General features: G+C 39.2%; 1 protein-coding gene across 4 annotated transcripts in view; it reads left to right on the forward strand.

Moving 5' to 3' along the window:
• Positions 1–23,349, forward strand: part of CORIN (corin, serine peptidase) — a 250,529-nt gene that overhangs the window by 14,668 nt on the left and 212,512 nt on the right. For 3 of the 4 annotated variants that reach the window (XM_032135377.2, XM_032135379.2, XM_032135378.2), the window contains exon 2: positions 16,760–16,904. In XM_032135377.2, the coding sequence (XP_031991268.1) occupies positions 16,760–16,904 (145 nt within the window). Of the gene's footprint in view, positions 1–16,759; positions 16,905–23,349 lie in introns of those variants that run through there. The other variant, XM_058430030.1, reaches the window with a different exon arrangement.

The following is a 23,349-nucleotide window of genomic DNA, read 5'->3' on the forward strand; positions in this document are numbered from 1 at the left end:
TTGAAATTGGAGATATGGGTATAAATGTCTGGTTTTCAATGTGTAAAGATAGATATAGAAATAAATACAGAGGCCTATGTGTATGTGTACATATGTGAATGCACACACAATATAAATACATTTTTCCATGTAGCTCTTTCTACTGAGAGAAACTGGGAACACCACCACCCCAGGAACATGAGCGCATCCTATGCATACCAAGGGGCCCTCAGACCTTGTTTTTTAAATGTCATTTTCTACAAAAAGGAACCAGGATCCTTGGAGAAATGGCTGGTTCCAAGGGTGATGCAAGGCTAGTACCAGATGAATTCAAAACATCTTGTTCCAAAAAGCAAGGAAAGGCTCAAAGAATGATGGGGCACGTCACAGGGACACAGCAGCCAGCTTTAATGAACTTCCACTGGCCAAATGGAGGGCAAATTGAGGATCTAAGTAAATTATGATAGTAACAAATTATAAACCATTGAATGAAATAGGGAAACAAGAGTCCGTGCTTATGTAAGCGAATAAAAAAAGAAATGGGGCCGGGCGCGGTGGCTCATGCCTGTAATCCCAGCACTGTGGGAGGCCGAGGCGGGCAGATCATGAGGTCAAGAGATTGAGACCATCCTGGCCAATATGGTGAAGCCCGACTCTACTAAAAATACAAAAATTAGCTGGGCGTGTTGGCACGTGCCTGTAGTCCCAGCTACTTGGGAGGCTGAGGCAGGAGAATCACATGAACCCGGGAGGCGGAGGTTGCAGTGAGCCGATATCGCACCACTGCACTCCAGCCTGGCAACAGAGTGAGACTCCATCTCAAAAAAAAAAAAAAGAAATGGAAAGTTTGAAGAGATGGTATATTAACATGGTTTCAAAGTACCTCTCCACAAAATAGTGTTACGATGGGGAGGCTTGACCCATCCCAACAGTATCATGTGATGGATATGACTGTCATCAATAAAAGAACAAATTGATAGGATTCAGTGAGAACAATGCAACATCGCTTTTGTGTTATTTCTCCCAAAGATGTCTGAATTTAATTCTAAACCACAACTGAGGAACATTCTACAAAACAACTGGCCTGCAATTTACAAAAGTGTGAAAGTCATAAAAGATAAGGGAAGACTGAAGAAGGCTAAAGAGACATGAAAACCAAATGTAATTGTGATTCTAAATTAGATCCTTTTGGTAGAAGGGGTATTATTGAGACTAATGGAAAAACCAGTGGGGTCTGAGAATTAGGTGGTTGCAATGTATCAATGTAATCTCCTCATTTTAATGAATGCGTTGTGTTTAGGCAGGAGAATGTCCATGTTTATAGGAAATATCCATTAATCTGGAGCAGTGAGGCATCTGGTTAGCAACTGAGTATCACACGGGTCAGAAGAAAAGTCAGAAGAAAATGGGTCAGTTCCTTGTACTGTACCTTCAACTCTTCTGTAAACGTGTGTGTTTTAATTTTTTAAAAAGGAAAAAAGTAAATACATTTTGTTTAATAATTTCAGGAGATATTTTACTTTTGCGTTTTTTAAAAATCTACCCTAAGACAAACTTTATTTGTAGTCATGGACATTTTTTCTTTTTGAAAGTAGTGAACAATTTAGTATACTGTTAATATACAACTTAATCTTAAATGAAATATTTTTCCCCTAACTTCTTCAGTTGAAAATAGGATTATTTATAATCCCTTAATTCACATCCACAATTCTTAATTGTGTTTCCTTTGAAAAGGATGAAAGTTGATACATGAAATCTAGGCAGGTATTAAACATTTATAGAACTCTTTTAAATTAGTTCTATATAGTTCTTTTAAATTGTTTTCATTTGGATCTGGAGGTTTGTCTTTTCATAAGCAAATTAGGTGCATCTATAATATACATAGTTTAAAACATTTATCATCTCTATGTTTGGTTTTGTCTCAAAGTACAGATAACTTTAGCGCTGGGAAGAAATGAGACAATCGTTTAAAAAATAGTTTCTTGCTTGGGAATACCAACTGTGGAAAGATGTCAAAACAAAATTTAAAAATGTGATGGATGGAACAATGGGGTTCTACACTCTCAAAAGCCTTCTTTTCTTTTTATCAAGTTCTTATAATTTTAGAAAATGTTACGTAATTCTTAATACCTTGAACTCTGATAATAATTATTAAACATTCAGACAGTTTTTATTATAAGTATGTAAATAATATGTTAATATTATTTAAAATATTTAAAACCATCAGTGGAAAGAAGCAGGGAAGGTAAATTATTTGATTATGACTGAAATAATAATTCTAATAATTTATATATATAAGTACCTATAGTAAATATTAATATTCCTCATCATTGAAGTATTTTCAACATGAGACTGCTCTCCGTTGTAGTTAAATTGAACATGTTTTAATAAAAAGGTTGAAGTCAGTTTGCAAGTTCATTTTTTTTTTTTTGAGATGGGGTCTCGCTCTGTCGTCCGGGCTGGAGTGCAGTGGCATGATCTTGGCTCACTGCAACCTCTGCCTCCCGGGTTCAAGCGATTCTTCTGCCTCAGCCTCCTGAGCAGCTGGGACTACAGGCGTGCGTCACCACATCCAACTAATCTTTGTATTTTTAGCAGAGACGGGACTTCACCATATTGGCCAGGCTGGGCTTGAACTCCTAACCTCATGATCCGCCTGCCTCGTCTTCCCAAAGTGCTGGGATGACCAGGAGTGAGCCACCACACCCAGCCATAAGTTCATTTTTCACATTGCCATAAATTATTTATGCTGTACTTTGTATAGCATTTTTTAATCATAAAAAGTATGACTCAATCTATAGCATTAATCACAGTAGTAATTAAATGAATATTTGTGTAACAATTGACTCTATTTTTCCCTTGATAGTTTGTGTATTCCATAAGGACAGGGACTATTGACTTGTCCTTATTCTATTTCTACCTCTTAGCACAGTTTATCAGATCACTTTCTCATGTGTTTTACATTTTTTATTGTGAGCTCATTTTTTTGGGCAGGGGGCAGTTATAGAAGTGCAGAGTGGTTGGTTTGCTTCTGACAGGCACCCTAGTAGAATTACCAGTCTGAGATCTACTTTTATATTAATTTCACAGCTTGGAAATTCTACACTTGCTGTACAATGTAAATTTGTACCCAAGTCTGCTCATGAGACAGGCTTGGAATTTTTCATTTCTCATAAGAGCTTGTTATTGTTTTCACTTTTACAGGGATACATTTTTTTAGTCCTTTCCTTGGGCTAAGTGGAGCTTTCTAACTTGCCTTTCACTGACAATGTAGCATTGTGAAAGTCCCGGATTTATTTAAGGTTCTCATTTCCAGCTCCTGACCTAGGCCTTTTCTCAGGTCTCTTTCTTGGCATTCAAACCCCAGACCCAAGCTCCTAGTCTGACGTCCAAGAAAATTTCTCCCCCTCACCCTAATTATTTCCCTCTGGCCCTAATTTCCAGGATGTCTTAGCCTCAACTTTTACTGTTCTGGCTTTCAGTTTCCCTTTCTTTTCTTGCTCCTAGAAATTCCTCTCTCTTTCTTTTGACTGCAGCTGTGTATTTAAACTGGTATGAACAATAGTTGAAACCATGGATGGTTCCATTTGAAAGAAGAATGTGTCGAGAGGGGAGGAAAGTGACACTTTCCGGAGTCAGGCACTTTTATACTCTGGACATTCCCCAAACCCTGGGAGATGGGGCTGCTTATCTGGCTCCAGGATTGTAATAGCAGTTTCAATTAGGATTCCCCTGGATGGTCTATAAAATTATTGGGAGGCATTCTGTATTTGGTAGCATTCTGATGATTATAGGTTATGAAAACCTCTTAGAACTGGCTAAACCGAAGAAGGGGATTTTATCTTAGGCTTATTTGGTGTCTCACAGATCCCAAGGGCAAGAAAGCAGGCAGTTACCAGGAGGGACTAGAATTTGGAGGTAGAAGGCTGGTGGGAATTAATGGAATTATGGGCATCAAGGTACACAGGTGAGATGCAGGATGCCTGTGATCTTTGATTCTGAATCAGGATCTTGCGAAACCCTTATCCAGTTAAGGCTAATGGGATAATTTCTCCTCTCCCGTTATCCTTCCCATTTTTGGGAGACTCTGATTCCCTTCATGTCTCTCACTGCTTCTGTCTCCTGCTTTTTTACATAGGAATGGTTGGTTCCTCATATTAGCCTTTATTACTCGTTGTAGAGAGATTGTCTTTCCCTGGCTATTTTTGTCTCTGTTCGTCCCCTCTTCCTCTAGGAAGTCACAGTTGAGTTTGCAAGAGTTTAACTTCCTTCTTAGTCATTTCCCATCTATATTTTCTGTAGGTTCAGTACTTTTTGCTCAGTTTGCTTTTAGTTTCTCTTTGTTTTCTGGCCATGATCTTTTCCAACTTGCTCTTCTAGACTTCCTTTGTGAAGTCTCCCATAGTGAGAAATATGAGTAGATTCTGGGTCTGCTGCAAGCTTTCATGTTCAAGTAAATCTTGTCTACCATTATCCTCCTGAATTGGCTAATTCCTACCCAGAAGGTGTTCTCCTCTCAAATCCGCATCTAACCTAGGCTTGGACTCAATCTATTATGGGTTGCCCAGCTCCCTTTCAAATATTTTTCATTTTTGCTATGTCTTCTCTTTTTCCTAATTCCAGAAATTTTCTATTATATTACACACACAGTACTTATGTACTCACCTATAATAACTGTGTCAGGCTGAAACTTAATGCTTAAGAATTATTGGATAATTTTATGTTGATTTTCCAGATCTTACCCTGGCCAATATATCCAGATTTTCAAAAGCTGCTTGGCATAGTTGTCCAATCTTTTTTTTTTCTGTTTTTGACAGCGTCTTTCTCTGTCACCTAGGCTGGAGTGCAGTGGTATGATTACATCTCACTGCAGCCTTGACTTCCTGGGCTCCAGTGATCCTCCCGCCTCAGCCTCCCAAGTAGCTGGGACCACAGGAGTGCACCACCACGCCTGGCTAATTTTTGCATTTTTGTTAGAGATGGGTTTTTGCCATGTTGCCCAGGGTAGTCTTGAACTCCTGAGCTCAAGTGATCCACATTCCTTGGCCTCCCAAAGTGCTGGGATTACAGGTGTGAGCCACCTTGCCTGGCCAGTTGTCCAATCTTTTAGGCATGGTTCCTCAGTTGTTTTTGCAATCAAATGTCTATCTGCAGCTTTTAAAAAACTGCCTTTTAGTAACTGATCATATCCTTGACCTTTTGGGAACAGACAATTCATTTGTTTTCTGAGATCTTGTCTTTCTTCCTCTGTTTGATTTCTTTGGGTTCCAGCCACACTTTATTGTCTAGTAGTTCTCAGAAGCATCTCTCTCTTTCCAATAAACTCTTTAAGCATATTAGACCTGGGTGCAACTCCTTGCTCATCTATATCTATCCACACAGACCTTCAGAGTCTCACTTTTTCCTTCTTATCTGCTCAGCCTATCTGCTCAAAACTCAACCCTTCTCTGAAGGAAACTTCTCTCTTCCTCTAATTTAGTAGTTTAGTCAACTCTTTTTCTGAAAATAAGACTGAACTATGTTTTTCAGACCATTCCAGATATTTTTTGACCTCCTGAGATAAACATTCTGTAGAGACAGGATGTCTAATGCACAGGCCTTTGAATTGCCTTTTTAGCCTTTGCATTTGCAAAAGTTTTATTGAGTTGTGTTCCTACTTCACCCCAAGAAGAAGGAATGCATGATGATAAAGCCTTGTATATTTTTGTTTTCAAATGAAATCTACCAGCTGTAGAAGGGTAAATCTACAGCTGAATTAGGTCTACGAAATCTAGAGACCGGGTCAGAGATTATTTGTTTAACAAATCCAGAGTGAACTTAGGATCATGTGATGGAGGGTGGCTAGAACCTGTGAACAAATTCTGTGCATCTTAAGGATTGAGATCTCCCCTTGTCTGTTTCTTTCCATGGCCCTGAATGTAGCTTAAAACAACATAAGGAGGAATGGAATTTGGGGCAGCCTTTCTTCAGTTTAATACTTATTTTAAGACTGGCACAAATAGTCAAATATAGAAGCTCACATCTACTTCTTGAGAACCAAAGAATCTCAGCTGTTTTGTAGTTTCCAGGCAGCACCTTTTGTCCTGTTCACCTCCAGAAGCTAAAAACTTGATCCCACCTCAGCCACAGCTGAAACATTGGGAACTGGCATAGGCTGCAGAGACTGTCCAAAGTCTAAAGTCCTACATGGACCATGTTTGGTATGGGTCCACCAAGGCTTAAAGCCTCATGCTGTGCCAGCTCAAGAAATAATCACTCCATGTGTGTTGTTCTCCCCTAGTACCACTCCATACTCTCTCAAGACTTCTGGTTCAAGAGTAGTATATGTTAGTTATATATACTATATATATAAATATATATATATATTTATATATATATATAGTTAGTAGTATATGTTTTAAAGGACTTAATACATTCTGTCACTTCTTTTTGATTGATATTCGATTGATGTTGACATTCAAATTCTGTGTCCTTTGTGTTCCAGGTAGGGTGATGATCACACACAATTAAGAGACATAATGATTATTATTTTTTAAATGTACCACACCTCTGTGGAAAAAAGGCATAAGCCTTAGTACTTGCCTAAAGACCTAGTGTTTATTAATGCCTATAGGAAGGGTAACAGTTTTCTTACTTAGGGCTGTGCCTTGTATCCAGAGAGTCAAACTGACCACACCATATTGCTCAATAGAGATTGCTGAATGGCCCAAGTGGTTCTCAACTAGGGAAGGCAGTACTCTAAAGAACATTTGGAAATAAAGTAGCAGCTATTTGTTGGTCACAATGTGTGTGTGAGTGTGTGTGTGTGCGCGTGTGTGTGTGCGTGTGCTATGGCTGGCATTTATTAGGTGGTGGCCAGGGATGCCAAATGTCCTGCAATATGTGAGAGAGTCCATCAGTGAAAAATTGTCCTCCTCAGAATATCAATTATATTGCTTCTCTTTGGCCCCCCCTCCTCCTTCAACCAACAGACATGTGCTTTGAGGCTCATTGGAATGAACGCTCAAGAAATACTGTTGTTTCAGTGCAAAAGTTCACTCTGCACCTATGGTTGATTTGTTGTTGTACTTTTTACATGTCTGCACTACCCTAGTCACAGAGTATTGAAGTCACCTGTGAAGCTGTATATCTTCTTGGAGGTAGGCTGTTAACTCCCTGAGGACAGGGACTGTTTTCTTCATCTTTATAGCTCTATAACACAGAATAGATGTTACATAAGCATTTGTGGAATAAACCAAATTAGTGGGATTTTAACATGTCACATAGACATGTTTTGTGATGGAAACCTCAACACAGAATTTCTCATTTTTCAACTAGAATATTCATGGAAATATAGCAAAACATATGATGAATGTTAAGTTTGGAATTCATCTTTTGCTTTAGGTATTCAGAAAGAAATTGCTGCTTCATCTAATGCATAACATCATTACTTGTATTTTTTCACTGCAGGATTCCTTTTCAGCAGGTAGGTTCAGTAGGTTAATTGTTTTCAACATCTGTTTATGTTTTACTTTGCATTGAAATGCCTGAAATGAATTGTCGTAGAGCATAAAATCCACTTTGTCTTGTATGCTTTCCCTGATTATTTTCAGCTGCAGAAAGTCAATCTTTTAATTCTCTAATCACTTTGACAATCTGTTTCAATTTTTAAAATCACAACATTTCCATTGTTATAGGATTAGTGAGTCAATTAAGTTTCAAGATTTGCACAAATTCAGGAGCCTCCTTAGCACCAAATGAAATGTGGGTTTGGCTTGATGTTAAATGTTTGACTCCTTTGGATTTTGCCATAGCTTTCTTAGAGATGTAGTAACAAATAATCAAGTTGTGAAATTTAAAACATTTTTATCAATAAATATCAAATATTTAATTTCCCGAGAAATGGATAACCCAACCCTCTTTTCCCCCTGTATTTTCTATTGTTTTAAAAAATATAGGCTGAAAAACTGACCTTTAAGACTCTCCAGTATATGCAGAAAGAGTTCTGATATTTTATCTACCTAAAAGGAAACTTTATTACTTTAAAGTTTGTGTCTTTCATAAAATGATAGTATTGGCAAGTTTGAGATTGAGGGCAAAGTCATCTCCAAAAAGGACACGGGATCCTATTTATCTATCTTGTCTGGATAATGAGAGCCTACTGTTTCTTCCCAAAATCATCCTGTGTAACTATTACAGAAATATGACCCTCCTACAGTGCTCTGAAGAAAATAGGATTTATCTAAAAGGCTAAACTATTCTCCTATTGCCTCTGAAGATATCTCTTCATTTAAATGAAGATAATAACTTTCCTCCAGGGAAACGAAATTGAGCAAACTCTGAACTATGTGTTAAAAAAAAAATCAGGACTCTTGAGCTTTCTGAACTTGAAAGAAACATTTATTTTTTCATTTTTCTTTTGCTTTACTAATTTCACTTTACTTTTGGGATATTTGTGGTTGGAGAAAGACCTTTTTATGCCTTATTTGCAGATATGGAGATACGGTTAAGAATGGAAGATGACTTTATAAGGTTACGTAGATTTTCAGTGGCTGAGACAATATTGTACAAGTTGTGTTTGAAACATTCCAATCTCCTCTCTCACAGTTCAGACTTCAGCTAAACAATGTATCCTCAAAACAGAAACGCTAATGTTATATGGTGCCTGCGTTCTGGGTTATTATTATCTAGTCTCCTTGATAGGATACGTATTTTGTTGGTATTTAGTCTCCATATTGAATCTACATTCTGGGATATGTGATTCTGAAATTTGGGAGAGGATTATCTGGTGCTGTTATTTTGTTCATTTTCAAAGGGAAAATGTGGGCAGAGTTGGCTTGCAGTACCATGTGTTCTGGTGTGAACTGAGTAATTTCATTTTGAGAAACTGCATGAGTTATCTGAACTTCATATGCTTCAATTACATGCCAGAAAATGGGATGAAAAGACTTACCGAAAACCAGATGCTTGTTCTTTATGCTTCCTGGGATACAAAAAACAAACATCACAACAAAAGATTTGATGATTTTGGGGGCATTTTGCTTGTTGGTTGAGTGAGAGCTATTATTGCAGAGAATTGCAGATGCCTGGCTTGAGAACTATCCATATTATTAATCTGTTACTCAACAAATCTACTTTTAATTCATGTGAGGCTCACTTTCATAATTTTTTAAGAACAGAGTGGGAAGCATCTAGCACTGTCCATTTTTCATCTTAAATGAGGGGTAACAATTGACTCATTTTTGCTCTATGGACAGAGTGGAGATGGATTGGAAAAACTCCATCTCTATGACTGAAAAAAGAACACCAGTCACATTTTGGCATAATGATTGTGCAGGACAAAGTTCCAAGTTGAATATCTAGCCGCAAGTAGAGTCTCAGTGTCTGCATTTCTTTAGATTCGTGAGTATATTAATATGTGACACTGTAATGCCCCCACAGTGTTTAGAGGGAGCTTTTGTGTCCTGTTTAGGACACACCAGTAGGAGTCACTTTATTATCCTTGAGGCTGGTCCTTGCTTTGCTGAAATGGAAGAGTACATTTACAGTTTATCATCTTCCTACCTGAAGAATTAAGGTACTAAATTTGTCTCAAGCCAATACATAGTGTTGATTTTGGATGATTTTTTTCTTTTTAGTTGTTTGTTTTTAACATTGTAAGCAAACATTTTGTGATAAGACAAATGGTCATTGAATTCTGCCATAATTTTGCATACAATCCCATCTATTAAAATGAACATTCTCATTTTGGTTTGAGAACAGTTTGACATTTTGGCTTGGTAATATCATAAACTTCAAACAATAAATGGAATTTTAGCTAAATCCACCAGATTGGCATATGAATTAGGGTAACCTCTAGCAAGTACTGTTTGTGCATCTAAATAAAGTTCACAGACTGTGTTGACTAACCATCTTGTATTAACTAAGTCTACATAATTTCATAATTTTATTTAAGAACATTTTGGTATTTAATTTTGGTAAGAATAATTTTGGAATTTAATAAAATCCACGGTATAATGTCACATTAGGCAGACAGAATTAATCTTCACATTTCAAAATATTCTGCTTATCAGAAACAGTTTAATGCTGCCTCAAGTTTGCCTGATCTTTGATGGCAATTAAACAAATCTTGTTTAAAATAAAAATATCAACATATCTCTATGTCTGATGCTGTACCTTAAGAAATAGCAGGCTGATGTTAATCTCTTTGTAGACAATTTCTCTGAGTGCATATTATTGCTTTCAGAGCTAAAGACAGCGTATGTTTGGCAAAACCTTGGAATGGTCAAGGGATAGGTTTTGTTTTGTTTGTTTTTAAATTAGGTATTGGGAGAAATAAAAAAGCACGGACTTGGGCTACGGTTTCCAAACTGTGTGCTGTTGTATTCCAGGTTGCTTCAGTGACTCAAGGGACTTTGCTGGATATTTTTTAGTTTTTGAGGCAAATGCAGTGATACTTGACATTTATTGGTCATCGAATGAAATACTAGCTTGAGGTAGCTCACAGTTTCAACATTCGATTGTGCTATATTCCTTTTGATATTGTCCTGTCTCCACAAAGCTGGGTTCTTGGCGGTTGCTATGCAAAAGTTGTGCTGTGAAAGAATCCACGTGGAGCAGGCAATGAGGGGTGGCAGTGTCTGATCTGATTCCAAGGCGTAAGGAGTTGTGCGGTAGTCAACAGGTGCACACATCATATGAGTATGCAATTGTGGTTATTATTTATATTTTTACTTCTTGCCAAATACATTTTCTACTTGAAGGATTTTTGGATGATTTAGGAATAGACTCTGTAAGAAGTAGTTATTTGCATAATTATGTACAAAGCAATTTTTATTTAGGAAATTTAATTAATTCATTTATTCAGTAAGTGTTTATCCACTCACTCCTGACTGTGTTCAGGTGCTGTTCTAGATACAGAGCATTCACTGATGAGAAAAGGGCAATATTTGCATATATAGCAAGAAATAGACTGAATTGGTATGACTTACGCTATGGTTGTGTTTTTAAAGAAGCAGGAATAAATTTGTACTTTCTAGCTCTAAAATCTTATGAGTATTTGTTGGTTCCTATAGTCTATGATGCATGTTGTGGTACTCTTTCAGCTTGAATGTTTCTGAAACTGGTGCTTTCCTTTCTCCTAATGTAGTGCAGCATATAGTATTTATTTATTTATTTATTGGACCCAGGGTCTCATTCCGTCTCCCAGGCTGCAGTGCAGTGGTACGATCTTGGCTCACTGCAACCTCAGTCTCATGGGTTCAAGCAGTCCTCCCACCTCAGCTTCCTAAGTAGCTGGGACTACAGGCAACCACCACCATGCTTGGCTAACATTAATTTTTTTTCTTTTTTTTTTTTTTTTTTTTGAGACGGAGTCTCGCTCTGTTGCCCAGGCTGGAGTGCAGTGGCGCAATCTCGGCTCACTGCAAGCTCCGCCTCCTGGGTTCACGCCATTCTCCTGCCTCAGCCTCTCCGAGTAGCTGGGACTACAGGCAATATTTTTTCTTTTTGTAGAGAATGAGGTCTCACTATATTGTCCAGTTTGATCTTGAACTCCTGGGCTCAAATAATCCTCCTGCCTCAGCCTCCCAAAATGCTGGTGTTATAGGTATGAGCCATTGTGCCCAGCCACATATATAGTCTTGATAATTTTTTTTCTACTTTGAAGATTATTTTTATCTTTCAACCTTTTCTGGAGTAACTTTGCACTACAGCAACAAATAGTTTTGTCTGCCAATTTACCCCCTGTACAATTATATCATATTTCGTTAAAAGCCCCGATGAAGAGATTAAAATACAATTTTCTTAAAAGAATTTATATTTGATTTATTTTAATTTGATTATCAAATTAAACATACAAATTTAAAAATACACATATATGCAGATACACACTGATACACTACATCAGGGCCTCACATACTTTTTCTATAAAGGATCAGCTAGTAAAGATTTTAGGCTTTGAGTACCATATGATCTCTGTTGCAACTACTTAATGTTGTTGTAGTAGCAGGAGAGCAGTATAGACAGAATATAAACACATGAACATGGCTGTATCCAATAAAACTCTATGTACAAAAATACTAGGTGCGCTGAGTTTGGTCCATGGACTAGTTTTCTGATCCCTGTTCTATATATTTAAGATGTAAAATTTATCACAAAAGATAATCCAACCAATTAGAAAATAATCCTCGGCCAGGCACGATGGCTCAAGCCTGTGATCCCAGCACTTTAGGAGGCAGGAATATTTGAAAGGACAACCATCCCTGATAGATGAGGACCCATCTTTGGTCAGGGGTATTCAAGTAGGTCCACCCCCAAGCTAGAACCTCCAAACAAGCTCTCAAATATTGTCTGCCATTCGCAGATGTGGACGTGCCCTCAGGAATGCACCGTGTGTTGACAAAGTCGAATGCTGCCTGAAGGTAAAAGAGGGTAAAGACTTATGTACTTGAAACGTCAACTATAATCTCCTTGACCTTTGCAAACTTGATAAAATGGACTCAAAACCTCGTACATCCTAATGTAAATCCAGAGCCCTCCCCAGAACCTCTGGGTGCGTGGTTCTCATGATCAGCTCTGGTTCCAGGCTCTACGTTCTTGAATTAGTTCAGCTTTGGGGTCATTTTTCATGTTGTCTTTTCTCATCATGCAAAGATAACACAGCCTCTTCCTTACTCTGGCTATAGTGTGGAGAACAGGTTAGGGAGTGCATGGATAAATATAGGTAAACCAGACAGGAGGAGGTATTTGTAGTATTTCAGGAGAGATATGTTTATTTTTACTATAATGTAGCATCTATGAGACTAGAGAGTTTTGTTTTGCATGTTAATATATCCCAAGTGCCCAAACAATGCCTGACACATGAAAGTTGTGCAGTTACCTTTTTTGAGATCGCAAACCCTGGAAGAATACCAGATATGGGGATGAAAATTGTTTATCTGGGTCCAGACTTGTTGAGTTTGAGTTACTTTTACAACCTCCAATGAGGTGATGTCAAGTGGTCAGTTGCATATAATGGTCTGGAGATCGGAGGAAAGATCTATGGTTGTTATTTAAAGATGCAAGTCACCTATGAAGGGCTGCTAATTGAAGTTAAATGTGTGGGTGACATTGCCTGGGGGGCGAGTGAATGTGAGAATTGAGCCTACAGAAAGAGAAGGAATGACCAGAGAGTTAGGAGAAAGAGAAGCCAAAGGAAGAAAGTGCTTCAAGAAGGAGGAACTGACTATCTGAAATTTTGACCTCTCAGATGATACCAAGATAGCCCACACTTGTGGTACAATGGTACATTGTGCCAGTGTACATTATATAAAATGACTGACAGCTTTTAAAATAAATGTAGTTCTTAAGATACAAGAAACGCGTTTTCAGTAACAAGATTAGTAAAACATAAGAACATTTGGAAGGTTGAGGTGGGTGGATCACTTGAGCCCAGAAGTTTGCGATCAGCCAGGGCAACATGGTGAAATCCTGTCTCTACAGAAAAATTAGCTGGGCGCGATGGATGGTGCACACCTGTTGTCCCAGTCACTCAAGAGACTGAGGCAGGAGAATCGCTTGAGCCCAGGGGGCAGAGGTTGCAGTGAGCCGAGATCATGCCACTGCACTCCAGCCTGGGCGACAGAGTGAGACCCTGCCTCAAAACAAAACAAAACACCAAAAACAAACAAACAAAAGCCCAAAACCAAAACCAAAAATAAAAACAACAACAAACAAAACACATAAGAATGACGTGCTTTACAAATACGTGCAGGTCCGATCAGATGCGTCATTCCCTACCCTTGCCATGGAATGCTGTGCCTGTGCTCAGCTTAGTTTGAAGGCTGAGGAAGGTGCTTGTGGAAGAGGGATGCCATTTGAAGGGAGGATTGTTTAGAGTCCATTGAAACAAAGCTTAAGGATGATTCTGGTTGTTTATTTCACCTGGCTTACTCAACAGTGAAGTCTGAGAGTTGCCTTGTGTTCAGAGGAAACTCCAAGGGCCTGTGCATAATGTAGCATTTGCAACAGTCCTAAGTGGCCATGAGTGCAAGAGGAAAGTTATGCAAGTTATTCAAGAAGAAAGTGCTGAAGTATTGAATTTCTCCTACGTATTTCTTCCTCCTCTCCCTTTGAAAAAAGCAATCAGTTCTCAGACTGGGTGTGGTGGCTCACACCTGTGATCCCAGCACTTTAGGAGGCCGAGGCAGGTGGATCACGAGGTCAGGAGTTCGAGACCAGTCTGGCCAACATAGTGAAACTCTGTCTCTACTAAAAATACACAAAAAATTAGCCGGGTGTGGTGGTGTGTGCCTGTAATCTCAGCTATTCAGGAGGCTGAGGTAGGAGAATCGCGTGAACCTGGGAGGCAGAGGTTGCAGTGAGCCAAGATCGTGCCTCTGCACTCCAGCCTGGGCAACAGAACGAGACTGTCTCAAAAAAAAAAAAAAAAAAAAAAAAAGCAATCAATTCTCTTGTCACTGAAGAAAATATTTGGTCTAATCATGAATATCATTTTTGGAGGTCCAGTACTTGATATATACTTAGATGAGATATTAAAATGGGCCTCTAGCATTTTTTCCACTGACTCTTTACTTATAAACGCTAAATGAGATGTATCTGGCTCCAGGAGTCCAGATGGTAATGAGCCAAGGTTATCCCTATAATGCGTCTGTGATCACCTTAGCAAGGAAGCTTCTTCATTGTTGTAGAAGTTAAATACTTTGCAACTGTTTTTAACTCGTAACAGACTTTTTCAGGGGTACTTTTCTCAGAATTTTGGCTGATTCAGGGTTGCTCTGTCTACAATGTCTTACGTGATCTTCCAGCAAGAAATCATATTTCTATCTTTTGAATCCTTATGTCACTTTAGCTGTAAGTGTCATGGTGCTTATCATTTGCTACCTTGCAATATAGTCATGTACATTTCATCTCTCCTACAAGACTGTGAGCTTTTGAGAGACAGTGGTTTGAAGTCATTCTCATATCCATCACTATTATTATAATTAGTAGGTGTTCAATAACTAAGTAAAATAAACAGGTATCAACTTGTTTCTGCCACTAACTTTGTTGGCCTGTAGTCCCACACTTTTATTTATTGACTGATTTTTTTGTAGATAAGTGTTGTATACTTATCTTCTTGTCTTCTTGAAGATCAATTGTCTTCTTGAAGATCAGCTGTAAATTAACTGTAAATTACAACACATTGGCTGGTAGCTTAATCCAGGTAGAGTGGATCAGTAAGACATTAACCTAGGAAATGAAGTTCTTCTCAAGTTAACAACATAAGTTATTTCAAATAATGTCTCTCATGGAGAATTCTTAAAATTACAGAAGGTGTCATCATATTATGTAGTGAACAATGCTTGCAATATGGGTTAGTGAACCTATATTCCCTTATAGAGAGAATAAAGCAGAAATGGGAATCACATATGCCTTGCAATTCAGAAGAACCCTTCAAAATTGCCTTTGCATCCATAAGAAGTAATCAAGTACTGGTCAGGAAGTCCTGAGAATATTACAGGGCCATTGTGTTAGAACAACTTCTTGATTATTATAAGGCTGTTTCTCAAAAGTCATTCTTTTTTTAAAAAAAGTTTGGTATTTATTACAGAGGAAGAACCAACAAAACCTGGTGATGTACGGCATGGGGGGGATGATGAAATGGGGAGTCTTTGGACTCCACTCCCCATATTGGAATGGAGGAATTTCTGTAAACACAAATATGAAAGTCAGGAGAACTAGTTTGAAGATAGAGAGAGAGAGAGAGAGAAGGTTCGTCTTAATTTTGGACTTGTTAAAAAGAGGTGCTGCTACCCACCAGGCATTGGAAGTATGTAGTGTAACTCTGAAAGGAGTTCAGGATGCAAGAGAGATTCAGGAGGTAGTTACGCAGAGGTTATAGTTCAAGTTCTGAAACTGTCAGAGGAGAAAATGCAGTCCGAAGTCCAAGAGAGAGTCATGAGAAATGCCGTCATTAAAGAGACCGGAGAGTTTCTTGTAGTGATTCAAAGCCCTTTCAGTACCATCTCAGATGTTTTTTGAAGTCACTGCTTTAAGCTAGCCATCTGTAATAAATGCATTTCCAGATATCATTTCTGGCAAGAGATTGAACTAAGCAAAATTTGAAGCATTTGAAGACAAGAACTTTATCTGAACCATCGTTGTTGCACTTTGACATCCTCTCACACTGGATGGGCTGCAGGGGTAGCATGGACAGCCGAAGATGTCCTCAGAGTTGCTAGCGTTTCATTGGCAATAAGGCAGGCTCCTCCTTACATTTCAACTTGTCACTAAATGCATGGTCAGTAACAGTGAGCCTGGCTGAATTATTAATGGCCAAGAACTTATTTTATCCAGATTCATTCACATTTGGTTTAGACTAATGAGACAAAAAAGAATGAAGTCTGGATAATATTCTGTCTACACCTACTTACCAATTTTTTATCACTGTATTAGGCAGTCTTCGCTTCTGTCATAGCTTTGGGCCAGGGTAAGATTTTGCCATGGTAATTCATAGCCCTTTGGTATCATACCAAATTGACAAATATGTTTTAAAAAAGCAAAATGGGATATTGTTAAAAGCCTACGTACTTCTGAAAAATGTTTCAGAAATAGATAGTTTGCTCTTCCCTGAATGTAGATGTACAGTTATCTGTTCATTTATTGGCATGATTTGGTGACTAAGCTCATTTCATGCCCTAAAGCACAAACAGTAAAATCTTTTTGGAATGTGCTGTTCTAAATGGATAGCTGTAAACTAAAATTTCGTACCATGTATTGTAAAACTAAAACCATGTTGCATTTTCCTCTTTTACTTTAGGTCTTGATTGCTGATGACAATAACATGGGCAATGGCTGCTCTCAGAAGCTGGCGACTGCTAACCTCCCCCGGTTCCTGTTGCTGGTCCTGATTCCATGTATCTGTGCCCTCGTTCTCTTGCTGGTGACCCTGCTTTCCTGTGTTGGTGGGTGAGGCCATTATTAAAGAAAAATGAAGTTAAAGTGAAAATTAGCACGATTTAGAAGAGTGATTTCTACTTAGTACTTATTTAACCTAAAGTGTCAGTCAATGAGAGGATTATCTGTTGACGACGTTATGCAAATCTGCAGTTTCAGCTACTGTAACCACTCTACTGGTTATTATTATTAATATTAATGAATGAGTTTATGAATTTAAAACATTTAAGGAATGATTACTAGGTTTCAGGCACTTTGAAAGTTGCTGAGAACTCCAGGATGGTTAAATTAGTCCTTTCCTAGGAGCTCACAGTTGAGAGGAAGTGATGAGTATCACACAAGGCAACACATATGTAAGATAGAAGTGTATACAGGGTCCTAGGGGCACATTCAAAGAAAGCATCGTGGAGAGTTAATGTGTTAACTTTGGAATTAAGTTAATAGAAGTTTAGGTTAGAAGACAGTAGTTAGGAGTCACATTTGGCAGAAAATAACTAGTGCAAAACTATAACCCCCTGAAAGATGAACGTAGATTTAGAAAACTGGGTGAAAATTTGGCAGTGGTGGGAAATGCAGCTAGATCGATAAAGTCCAAATGAAACAGCATCTTACATTTTCATACTAAATACTAAGGGATTTGGGCTTTAGCTTTTAGATCACTGGTTTTCAAACTCTGTTCCATGGTAACAAGTTTCTAAAGAGGAGACTTAAGGATTGCACAAATGTTTGCTTTGACTTTCATTAAAAAGAAAAAAAAAACTTAAAAACACACTCAAGCTAAATATTACATACCACATTTTTAACCAAGTAAAAACCAGAATCCAAGTAATGTGTACTGACAGGTTAACTCATTAGTATTTGCATCTTGCTATCTTTTTCTGAGTGAATGATACTTTAAGTCTGAAAAGTGAACTTTTTGGAAAAAGCAATAAACTATTATCACTGGTAGCTACCTAATGATATGAATCAGGATTTTAAAAAATATGTGCAATCAAATAAAACAGAGAAATAAATATCAAGATGATGCTGATCTAATTGCATTGCCAATGATTTTGAATTTTTAAATTTTCCCAAACCTCCCTATTATTTTCTTACTGGTTTATAGAAGTTACACACTTAGATCTTATAAAGTAAGTTAACCACAATAAAATCCAGCTCATATCTATTAATAGATATTAGGCTTTTATATGATATTTATTTGAAAATAACATTGATCTGCTATAAAAATGATTACAAAACACTGCTATGGGTGGTGAATTACCACTGGAGGATCTTTCCAAGAAAGGAGAACTCTGGTTATTTTGCATTTGCAAAAGGCGGTAGAACTGGATACACTACAGAGTACTGGAGGCAGAAAGAAATGAAGGCAGGGACACCAGTTCGGGGCTGTGACTCTGGTCTAAGTGAAAGGTGATGAGTGTTTGAAATAAGGCATTGGATGTATTAAAATCAATAGAAATCAAGACTGATTGGATTTTGGTGTGAGGGAGAGAGGAGTCAAGGCTGACTCCTGGATTTCTGGCTTGGGTAACCAGGTTTTTTTTTAAAAAATGTTTGTGGGTATATGGTGGGTGTGTATATTTATGGGGTATGTTACATACTTTCCTATAGGCATGTAATAAGCAATAACTGCCTCATGAAAAATGGGCTCTCCATCCCCTCAAGCATTTATACTTTATGTTACAATAATCCAATTATACTCTTTTTTTTTATAATCCAATTATACTCTATTATTATTATTATTAGGTGTTTTTTTGAGACAGAGTCTCGCTCTGTTGCCCAGGCTGGAGTGCAGTGGCACGATCTCGGCTCACTGCAAGCTCTGCCTCCTGGGTTCACGCCATTCTCCGGCCTCAGCCTCCAGAGTAGCTGGGACTACAGGCGCCCGCCACCACGCCCAGCTATTTTTTTGTATTTTTAGTAGAGACAGGGTTTCACTGTGTTAGTCAGGATGGTCTCGATCTCCTGACCTCATGATCTGCCTGTCTCGGCCTCCCAAAAATCTTATATTTTTATAATCCAATTACACTCTATTGTTTTTAAATGTACAATTAAACTTCTATTTACTATAGTCACCCTGTTGTGCAATCAAATAATATCTTATTCATTCTTTCTAACTATATATATTTTTTGTACCCATTAACAACCCCCACTCCTCTCCCCACCCCCCACCATCCTTCCCAGCCTCAGCCTCTGATAACCATCCATCTATTCTCTGTCTCCATGAGTTCAATTATTTTGATTTTTAGCCCGTAAAATAAGTGAGAACATGTGAAGTTTGTCTTTCTATGTCTGACTTATTTCATTTAACATAATAACCTCCAGTTCCATTCATTTTGTTGCAAAATGACAGTATCTAATCCTTTTTATGGCTGCATAGTACTCCATTGTATATATGCACCATATTTTCTTTATCCAAACATCTGTTGATGGACATTTAGGTTGCTTCCAAATATTGATGAGTGTGATCAGTGCTGCAACAAACATGGAAATGCAGATATCTCTTTGATGTACAGATTTCCTTTCTTTTGGGCATATACCCAGCAGTGGGATTGCTGGATTATATGACAGCTCAATTTTAGTTTTTTTGAGGAACCTCCAAACTGTTCTTTATAGTGGTTGTACTAATTTAGATTCCCATCAACAGTGTATGATGGTTCCCTTTTCTCCATATCCTTACCAGCATTTGTTATTGCCTGTCTTTTGGATATAAACCATTTTAGCTGGGGTGAGGTAATATCTCATTGTAGTTCTGATTTGCATTTCTCTGATGGTCAGTGATGTTGAGCCCCTTTTCACATGCTTGTTTGCCATTTGTATGCCCTATTTTGAAAAATGTCTATTCAAATCTTTTGCCCATTTTTAAGTTGGATTATTCGATTTTTTAAAATAAAGTTGTTTGAGCTCCTTATAAATTCTGATTATGAATCTCTTGTCAGATGGGTAGTTTGAAAATATTTTCTCCCATTCTGTGGGTTGTCTCTTCACTTTGTTGATTGTTTCCTTTCCTGTGCAAGAGCTTTTTAACTTGGTGATCCCAGCTGTTCATTTTTGCTTTGGTTGCCTGTGCTTGTGTGGTATGACTCAAGAAATTTTTGCTCAGACCAATGTCCTGAAGAGTTTCCCCAATGTTTTCTTTTAGCACTTTCATAGTTTGAAGTCTTATATTTAAGTCTTTAATCCATTTTGATTTGATTTTTGAATATAGCGAGAGATAGCAGTCTAGTTTTATTCTTCTGCATGTGGATGTCCAGTTTTTAAAGCACAATTTATTGAAGAGACTGTCCTTTCCCCAATGTATGTTCTTGGCATCTTTATTGAAAATGAGGTCTCTTTAGGTGTGTGAATTTGTTTCTGGGTTCTCTATTCTGGTCCATCAGTCTGTGTGTCTGTTTGTATGCCAGTACCATGCTGTTTTGGTTACTATAGCTCTGTAGTATTATTTGAAGTCAGGTAATGTGATTCTTCCAGTTTCATTCTTTTTGCATAGGATAGCTTTGGCTATACTGGGTCTTTTGTGGTTCCATATAAATTTTAGAATTGTTTTTTCTATTTCTATGAAGAATGTCTTTGGTATTTGGATAGGGATTGCATGGAATCTGCAGATTGCTTTGAGTCCTATGGAAATGTTAACAATATTGATTCTTCCAATCCATGAACATCAAATATCTTGCCATTTTTTAGTGTCCTCTTCAGTTTTTTTTAATCCGTTTTTAGTTTTCATTATAAAGATCTTTCACTACTTCGGTTAAATTAATTTGAAGTCTGGGCCCATTTGTGTCCATTCTTCTTGGGAAGGTGTTTCAGGTCTTCTAAGGGACTTGGGCCTGCGACCCTATAATGCTGCAATTCTTGAAGACTTCTAGAGAAAGGTACTGCCTTGGTGGTCCTGGATAAAGTCTGGAAGAATTCTCTGAATTGCCAGGCCAAGACTCTCATTCTTTTCCCTTACTTTCTCCCAAACAAACAGAGTCTCTGTCTCTCCCTGTGCTGAGCCTTCTGGAACTGGGGCAGGAACACAACATCCCCATGGCCACTACCACTGGGACTGTGCTTGTTGAGACTTGAAGCCAGCACAGCATTGAGTCTCACCCAAGGCCTGCTATAACCACTACTTGGCTACCACCTACGTTCACTCAAAGCCTTAGAGTCTACAATCAGCAGGTGGCAAAGCCAGCCAGGTTTGTGTCCCTCCCTTCAGGGCAGTGAGCTCCCCTAGGCCTCAGGTGGGTCCAGAGATGCTGCCTTGGAGCCATGGATTGAAGTAAAAATCCTTAGAACTTTAGCTGGTGTTCTATTCTACGGCAGCTAAGCTGGTACTCGAACCACAAGACAAAGTCCTTCCCACTCTTCCCTCCCATTTCCATTGGCCAAGGAGTCTCTCCCTGTGGCCACCACCACCACCAACCCATGGGGGCTTTTGCCAGGCCACCACTGATGTTCACTTAGAGCCCAAAGGCCCTTCAGTCGGTTTATGGTGCATGCTTCCAGACCTGGGACTCACTCTTCAGGACAGTGGACTCCTCTCTGGCCCAGGGCAGGTCCAGAAATGCTAACCAAGAGCCTAGGCCTAGACTCAGGGACCCCAAGAGCCTGGTTGGTGCCCTACCCCACCGAGGCCAAGCAGGCACCTAAGGTGCCAGAGAGAGTCCCCTTTACTTTTTCCCCTGCTTTTCTCAAATAGAAAGAGTCTTTCGCCATAGCCACCACAGCTAGGAATGTGCGAGGTCACATCTGAAGCCAGCATGTCTCAGAGCCCAAGGCCCACCGCATATAACCTGGGTATTGCTGTTGGGTATTCAGGGCCATGGGGCTCTTTGGTCAGCAAGCGCTGACTCCTGCCAGGTCTCTGCTGTGACAGAGCAGCACTGAGTTCAATGTAAAGTCCCCCAGTTGCTGTGCTCTCCCTTTACCAAGCACACCGATTTCTCCATGCCACACACCCACTGCTGGAGGATGAAGGACAGGTTGCACAAGCACTCCCTTAGCCACCTAGCTTGTGTCTCAGTAGGTCATGTGTCTCCCAGTCCACCAGCTCTGAACCCAGCTCAGCACTAGGGCTTGCCTAGGAATTGCAGTCCTTGTGGCCCAGGCTGTCCCTCAAGTTCATTTAAAGTCCCAGAGTATTCCAGCCTGCAGTGGTGAGGCTTGCTGGAGCTCAAGCTCTCACCACTGGGATGGGCAATTACCCTTTGGCCTGGGCCTCTCCAAATGTTCCCTCTGCTTTCTGCTGTGACAGGGCAGCACTGAGTTCAATGCAAAGCCTCATAATTGCTGCACTCTCCCTCTCCCAAGTGCCCACATTCTCCAAGCTGCATGGCTACTGCTGGGGGATGGGAGAGGATGGTGTCGGCATTCAAGACTATCTTTCTTGCCCTCTTTAATGTCTTCTTCAGTGATATGAAGTTAAAACCAGGTACTGTGATTACTCACCTGATTTTTGGTTCTTGTGTTAGTGCCTTTTGTGTGTAGTTAATTGTTAAAATTTGGTGTTCCTTTGGGGTGGGGGACAAGTGCTATAGACATCTATCAGGCCTCTTGCTCTGCCTCCTGTATCTCACCAGGTTAGTTTTGATGCTACCTGTTAACATAGGAAGTAAAGGTGCAGGAGTCTGATACAGGCAGATGAAATAAAGATTGGAAGGTTGGTTTGTGGATTAGAGATACTTATGGGACAACCAAATACAATGGAACCATAGTTGAATTCAACAGTGAAAGCAGGTCAAGAAATGGAGAAAAATGAGAAATCCAACATGTTGCTTTCCTAAGGAATTTCAAGAGAAATTGTGACCAAATATGATGTTTGGCTTCTGTGACAGAGCAGCACTGACTTTAAAATTTAACTTCCAAGTCATTGGCATAGGACTGAAGCTGGGGACCAGGAGGGAGGTTGAGAAGGGAGGTCTGCCATGCATGCGGCAGTCTCAGCGGCAGCTGAAGCAGCAGGAGTCGGTGAACTCTGAAGAGAAAATGCATTAAGTAGAAGCTGAGGGCAATGCCCTGGAGGATGAGGATGCTAGTGTTTAAGGGGCAGACAAACAGGAGGGAAACAGAGATACAGGAAGAACGGTCAGAGAAGGAAAGGAGCCCGGAAATGCTGGCTTTCACAGATGCCAGAGGTCAGAGGGTGACCAAGTCAGAGGAAGACAGAACGAGGGCCCCAGCCCAGGAAGACTGAGGGTTTTCTGTGGGAGATTTAGTCGCTTCTTGCTCTGTGGTATCAACTGTGGCCTGCTCTCAGGCTAAGACAGTAAACTGTCCTGAAACTCATCTCTTGCCACTCTCTTCTTCTAAGAGTCAACACCCCTCCAGACCTGGCCTGCTTCTCCTCCCTCTCCAGTGCCTTCAGTGGTTGTCTTTTTGTGTTTTGTCCAGAGTTTATAGTTATTATCTCTGGACAGATCTGTCTGGTAGGAGCTTCCTCAGCTATACCACTGTCATTTTAAAAAGTCT

Source organism: Hylobates moloch, unplaced genomic scaffold, assembly GCF_009828535.3.
Source record: "Hylobates moloch isolate HMO894 unplaced genomic scaffold, HMol_V3 SCAFFOLD_17, whole genome shotgun sequence".
Classification (NCBI taxonomy): Eukaryota; Metazoa; Chordata; class Mammalia; order Primates; family Hylobatidae; genus Hylobates; species Hylobates moloch.